Source organism: Elephantulus edwardii, unplaced genomic scaffold, assembly GCF_000299155.1.
Source record: "Elephantulus edwardii isolate Elephantulus edwardi_28Jun2011 unplaced genomic scaffold, EleEdw1.0 scaffold00004, whole genome shotgun sequence".
Taxonomy (NCBI): domain Eukaryota; kingdom Metazoa; phylum Chordata; class Mammalia; order Macroscelidea; family Macroscelididae; genus Elephantulus; species Elephantulus edwardii.
This window is the reverse complement of record NW_006399754.1, coordinates 15,946,828-15,953,814: the sequence shown is the minus strand read 5'-3', so window position 1 is coordinate 15,953,814 and position 6,987 is coordinate 15,946,828. Positions and strand designations below refer to the sequence as shown.

The window sequence follows — 6,987 nt, the reverse complement described above, 5'->3', positions numbered from 1 at the left end:
TCTTTCATTGTTTTTGTTCAGACATTCCTCTAGGTCGTATAGCCCTGGTGTACAAGTTGCCTTACCAAGGTCACTGGTGGTTGCTGTGAGGCTGAACACTGTGACACTAATGTGTCAAATGCATTAATGGTTGGCTACCTAATGTGGACAAAGAGTGGGGTGGAGTTCCCCGTTTAAAACAAGTGTGGAAGAAGGAGTGGCATCCACTTCCATAATAGCTTGCCTCTGGAAACCCTATAAACCTGGAGAGAGGATGAATGACACCCAGGCGTTGAGGACTCTCCTTTATAGGGTCCCTATGAGTTGCCTGTGACTCGACAGCACTTAAGAACAACAATGAGGTAATGGCTACATTTTAAAAATAAGTCCTAAGAGGTTGCAGCACAATCAGCAAAGAGGGAAGAAAATGAGAGGTATTTTTCGACTTTGTTTCAAGGTGACAGGGTGGTGTTGTTGTTAGGTGCCATCGAGTCGTGGATGACTCATAGTGACCCTATGAATGAAAGGCCTGAGCACTGTTCGTACAGTTTCCAGAGGCAACCCATTTCGGAAGTGGATGCCACTCCTGCTTCCAGGCTTGTTTTAATCGGGAAGCTCCACCAAACACTGTCCACCATGGGTGACCATTGTCGCATTTGACACATCAGGGTCACAGTGTTCAGCATCACAGCAACCACGAGTTACCTCTGTACAGCAATGCACAGACCAGTGCTACACCACCTCGAAGAATGTCTGACGAAAAAAAAATTCTGAATCCCTTTTCCCATTCTTAGTTCAGTATTTATAAAGAGTTGTATATTCTAAAAAGTTTTCTCCTTTTTCTTTTTACACAAGAACTTATGTTTATTGCAAACAATAAAAAATGAGAGAGAAACAGAAAGGAAAGACAGAAATGGTCAGAAGCCCAAATGTAAGGTTAAGAATTTTAAAAGCAAAAAAAAAAAAAAAGAATTTAAAAGCATCTTACGTTCTGCCCTAATGGCAGCATAATTAATAGGAACAAAGAGCTGTCTTGCTGCCTGCCGCAGCCGGAGGGTACTTTTGCAGACCTGATGAGCAAATTTTGTGAAATATGTGGTGTGAAGGAAGAAAGCTTGGCGGGTCTTCACTGCTGACTTTGGACTCCCATGTACTGCACCGGCATCCCCTGTGTGGCCTGGCGGGACATATGACTCTAACACGGGCATCCTCTGCAGTTGGGCTGGGAGACAATTTCTCTTCTTCTGACTGGGTAGGCATTTTCAGGCCTCCATATTTTTTCCAATATAGCGAACAAGTTGCACATAATCTACACTGCATATTAGGTGGACTCCAAGAATACCACTGGTGAGACTGTGTAGCGAAGCAGCTCCTTTTTCATAGTGTGGACTGACAATAAGCGGGGAAGAGATGGCTGATTGTACATGTGGAAGGGTCAAGTTCAAGGTAAGGAGAGGCAACGTGCCAGCTTACAGTGCATGAGGGAACTTTGTTATTTTGCTTTCCTCCCTATTCAAATAGAGATTATTTACTTTGGTTATAACTGTGAGGAAAAACAAAATAATAAGATGAAACTGTTCCTCTCTGAGTAAAAACCAATACTTGGACGGTTATTGAGATAATTAATGATGTCATACACCCATTCCCCCTGTTTCTTTATCATTATTCTTTGTTGGAGCAGCATCTTTTAACTAGCAATCTGGAGCAATTAAAAAAACTGAAGAAATCCAGAAACATAGAAAGATCAGACATACAGATTTCGAAAGTTAAGAAAACCTAATAGTTAAATCAATGCGGACCTCAAATTACAAATAAAAAAATACTTGTTAACATCCATATTATCTTCCACTGCTTATAATAACAGCTGATAGAATTCACCCCATTTCTCTCTCTATGTAACTTTACAGGATAACTTACGTCCTTTAAGTGAATATTATCGAGGTCACAGTTACTATGCACTGTTTCCACCAACCACCCTTCGGGAGTAATCATGTTCAGGGTTAGAAGGGGTGTCTCGGGGATATCCAGAAATCTTGCCGCTGGTCCAAGGGAATTAATGCCACCAGTCCCTCGCATCAGTTCTGGCTCCAAAACAAAGCGATAAAAGCTGTTGATGAAACATAAACAAAAAGTATTATGACAAAAATGAAGATTACAATTTCTTCTTAAATATTTCAAAATTGACTATTCTTAAAAGCATAATCAGACACAGATTAAAAGGTTAAAAGCACTCTGCAACATAAAAGAGCTAATGCTTAGAGTTGGTAGAGAAGTATTCTGCTGATATTGATTTTTAAAAACTTTTTAAATTTTTATTTTATTATTTTGTGTATGTGTACCGTCAAATTGGATCTGACTGGTACAGGAGGAGACTGCTCTGCTGGATTCAAATTGTGTACCTCTTGTAGCGCAGCTTCTTGCTACTAGACCGCCAGAGCTCCCTCTGCTGATACTGAGATTATATGTATTATACATTCTTACAAATACCATCATAATAAACATAATTAAAATCCCTTTTAAGTATGCTGATGTATACAGACTCTAGAAATTTAACCTATATATCATCTGTATTCATTCACTGGTCTTTTCCAAATTTAAACATAGTCCTTTCTGCAGCCAATTTAAATAGTTCTTAGTATCACCAATAATATGAAGAGAAAGCAAGCAGAATGGACTGAACTTTCTGAAGAACAAACAACTTTCTACAACAGTAACACCATTTAAAAATACCATGAGCAACGGATGAAGACTTGCGTTTTTCTACATCCCTCTAGTACTGGTTATTTTCTGTTTGTGACATTATTGCTCTGATTGTTCTGAGCCATCAATCAAGATGGACCCACAGGGGATCTTCGAGCGGGTTTTCGGACAGTCAATCAGATGGCAGGAGACTGTCCATCCTTCTACCACAGAGCAGCTAGTGGATTCAAACCGTGTGCCTTTGGGACTGCAGTGCAGCTTTTTACCGGAGTCTCTCTAGGGATCTGGAAACCTCATTGATCGTGTCTTTCAGTTCCTGTATTTCTGTCCATATTCTTTGTAAATAACTTTGAGTTCCTTACTGGCATCGTTGCTTCTTCTTGCTCTGCTTTCCTGATTTTATTTCGTTAATTACCTACACGCTCCTTTAGTTTTTAAATATTACTTAAAATAGTGTCTTGATATTTAACAGGGACCCTGGTGTTCTGATAAGATATTCCTGCCAACCAGAAAGTATGTGGTTCGAATCCACCAGCTGCTGCCTGTGATAATAATGGGGAACTTCCTTCCGTGTAATTGACTACTTCTGAAAACCTGCAGATGGGTCATCTATATGTTGGTCCTGACCTGATGGCACAAAACACCAATTTAGAAATCGTGAATAATTAATGCCTTTTTCTAAGCATCTTACATTTTCAATCACTTTTGAATGTGCCGTGAGGTAAGGTGCCCGCTGCATTCTTTACCAGATGGCTACCTGAATGCCAAGCCCCAGCACAATCTGTTGACACAGTTACTCTTCTCATTGAATGACCCTGAGATCTGTCATAGGTTGGACTTTTCAGTGGTTAATGATTTACTAGATATGATACCAAACTACAAAGAAAAAAATAGAGATACACAACTTCGTTAAAAAAACACTTGTGTTTTATCAAGCAGAGCTCGTGTGTGTCAGTGGGTGAGGAGCTCACTGCCAACATAAAAGCAGGAAGTTCAAATCCACCAGCTGCTCCACGGGAGAGAGACAGTGTCCTTCCCCGGGAATGTTTCTTTTCTTCATGTGTGAGCATCCTCCGTACCAGGAAGACTCTGACTTGCCTCAGTAAAAGCTTAAAGCAAGGTTGTGTCATCTGTTTACCTCAGTTTGCTAATAAACCTTCCTTTAACCTTGATGTCTGTTTCTCCACGTAGACCAAATTCCTGGATTATCTGTTCAGCATACCAATAAAGGCTTCAAATCCATCACACACCTTTTAAAGGCACTCCTGTGCTGTCTGAATGACTGCATCTTGATTCACGCATGGCTTCTGCATGAGCACAACTAGGTGTTTTGGAATTCCCATTCTTTATGATGTTATTTATAATTGGTTGTAAGCCACGGAATAAAATGAGTTTTGCATAGTTAGTTTCTTGTCATAGATAAAAGCTTCCAGTGTCCAATTCATTTGTAGAAACATACCCACTGGCATATCATCAATACCTGAAGTCCAGTTCTTGCCAGCACTCCCAGCACCGTTTGAACATCTTTCGTGAGGTCCACGGGTCCTGATCATAAGCTACTTCCTACAATGGCTACCTGGAGACCAGCTATTTTGCTACAACGACTTTGTACCTATCCTCCTCTTCTTTTGATGGTCTGTGTTGTTAAACTTTTTTTGCCCACAGAAAATTTCAGTAATCCGACTTGACGCAGAAGATTTCCGTAATCCGACTTGAGGCTTGACTTTTCAGTTCTTTCAATTTAAGAAACACTGGTCACCTCCCCTTTTGATTTCTAACTCTAAGCCTTTGCACATTTTCCCAGAGTAACTGTTCTCTCCAGAGGGCATCTGGAATCTCCTTCAGTGGTTTTAATTCACTGTGTCTCCCACTCACTTTAGTTACTTTGTACTTAACAGCAGATTTCAAGCCTCTCTGACATTCCCTTCCATCCTCTCGCCTCTCTTCTTAACAGCTTTTTCACTGTCTTTATTTAGATGTCCTTGATGCCATTCAGCCACTCTTCAATCTTTGCCTATCAGTGTTCCACATGTCAAACCTATTCCAGAGATGGTCTCTAAATTCAAGTGGATGTATTCAAAGTCGTCTTCGGTTCTCACAGAATTAGCTTTGCTTGATTAAGTATTTATTTACCATGCTTCAAATAGCTATTCAAACAATATTCCATGTTTAACAATCATAACACATACAGTTCAGGAAGTATAAAGGATAAATAAAACACTACTTTTCTATTTGTTTCGTTTGTGTATGTATTTTTGATTTGATACATACTTAAATCAAACAGAGAAAACCAAGTAGATAAAATTCACTGTTTTGCACTAGTCCAATGCTTCATAACCTTTTTTCCTATTTTGTCACATCTGATAATGTGAATTCCTATCATAAAAAACGGCTGAAAATGATAATGACTCTAATCTAGAAGGAAAAAACGATTTTTGTCTACATGTGAGAAATATTATTGTTTCAACAGTGAGACAGTATTAACGAGGAGTAATTCTGTATCGCTGTTGTTAGATGGTTGAGTCTAGTACAACCCATAGCGACCCTATGAACAGAAGATTTGGACCCTGTCCTATCCTGTGCAGTCCTCACAATGACACATCTGAGGCCACTGCTGCGGTCACTGTGTCAGTCGGCCTGGTTGAGGGTCTTCCTGTCTTTCACTGTCTCCCCATATTTCCAAGCTTGATGCCCTTTTCTAAAGAACAGCCTCTCCTAATATGTATATATTGTGATGAATATTTTATAAATCATTGACATATTATTATAAATTAACTACATTCCAGGTTCACTAAATGGTAAAAGTGATAATAAAGATTATTTTTGTAACTCAGCTCTAAAAAGTACTCAAGGTATCAAAAGGGAAAGTTATTGCTGTAAAGTTGGAACCAACTCTTAGCTGACCCTCCAACAGGCTTTGAGAGACTGTACACGGAACGGCAGGAGACTGCCCATCTTTCTCCCATGGAAAATTGTGAACTGGAACCACGAGAGAGGTGCCAGCCTGGGGTTTATAGTACAGCTCCTAGGGATCATACAAATGGTTCAGTTCAGTTGTAATTCACACTTATATAAAAACATGTGAAATAGCTTTGTACAAATAGAAATCAACACTAATTTAGACTGGATTAATTTACTATAATCAGGATGGGTATATCAGAGACAGTGCGACTGGCACAGGACAGAGCAGAGTTTAGGTCTGTTGTACAAAGGGTCGCTGTGAGTTGCAAGTGACTCGACGGCACACAACAACAACAACAACAACAACAACAACAACAAGGTTAATTTAATTTTTATATCCATTATGATAATTAAATTCTCTTAGGCCTTTAAAAATCATGCCTTCTTCCCCCCCCCTTTTTCTTAGTATTTGCAAATCTTAAAATGTATAAATGTACAACAATGAATGAATGAAAATCCAAGTTCTCTATAATCTTTCATTAAAATCTCAAAATAAAAAGTTTTTTTAAAAAAACACCCCTCCACCCCCCACAAAAAAAAGTTACCTCTTTAAAGGGGCTTCTGAAAGCTTCCCCCTACAGTTCATGAACAACTTGACCTTCATGTTGATTATTTTGTCAAGTACCTGTAAAAACAAAACAAATCTGAATTTGTTGGTAATAATAATAGCAAACATATTTCGAGCATTTTCTACGTATCAGGCCTGCATAAAGAGTCAATGATTTTATTTGATTCTCATAATAGCAATTAGACATAGGTACTGTTAGAGCTGAAATAAAGAGACTGGTTAATTTGACTGAGTACACAGTAAACCATGACACAGTTAGTATTAAAATTAGTCAACTGATTTCAAAGCCACAGATGACACTGCCTACTTCTCCATAAGGTGTGTTCCTCAGGACATTTAGGTTTCCTTACTGAAGGACAGGTGAAATAATTACTTACACCAGGATCAGCAACTACGAACTGGTGATTGTACACCACCACCACCACCAAGATCCTTCTAGAGTTTCATGATAAATTTTAAGAGGTATAAAAAATTACATTAAGGTGAACTAAGTTATTTCTGTACTTTTTAATACTGTTGGATTTTCAAATCTATCTCTAAATATAACAGGTAATAAATAAGTCATTCATAATTTCAAAAAGTAACAGGGAACAGAGAAAATAGGTTAATAGGAGATTTAAAAAATCCAAATATACTCAACAGAATGAAGACTAGCATTAAGAATTAAAACACCACCACAAGATAAAGGTAAATAATCCAATAGAAAAATGGGCACAGGATATGAACAGGCACTTCACCGAAGATGACATCCAGATGGCTAACAAGCACATGAAGAAATG

General features: G+C 38.6%; 1 protein-coding gene across 1 annotated transcript in view; it reads right to left on the bottom strand.

Moving 5' to 3' along the window:
* UGGT2 (UDP-glucose glycoprotein glucosyltransferase 2) overlaps positions 1 to 6,987 on the bottom strand; it is a gene marked incomplete at its 5' end in the record, with an annotated part of 150,340 nt that overhangs the window by 47,297 nt on the left and 96,056 nt on the right. The window contains 2 exons of the mRNA XM_006879624.1: positions 1,897 to 2,086; positions 6,186 to 6,265. Of these exons, the coding sequence (XP_006879686.1) occupies positions 1,897 to 2,086; positions 6,186 to 6,265 (270 nt within the window). The remainder of the gene's footprint in view (positions 1 to 1,896; positions 2,087 to 6,185; positions 6,266 to 6,987) is intronic.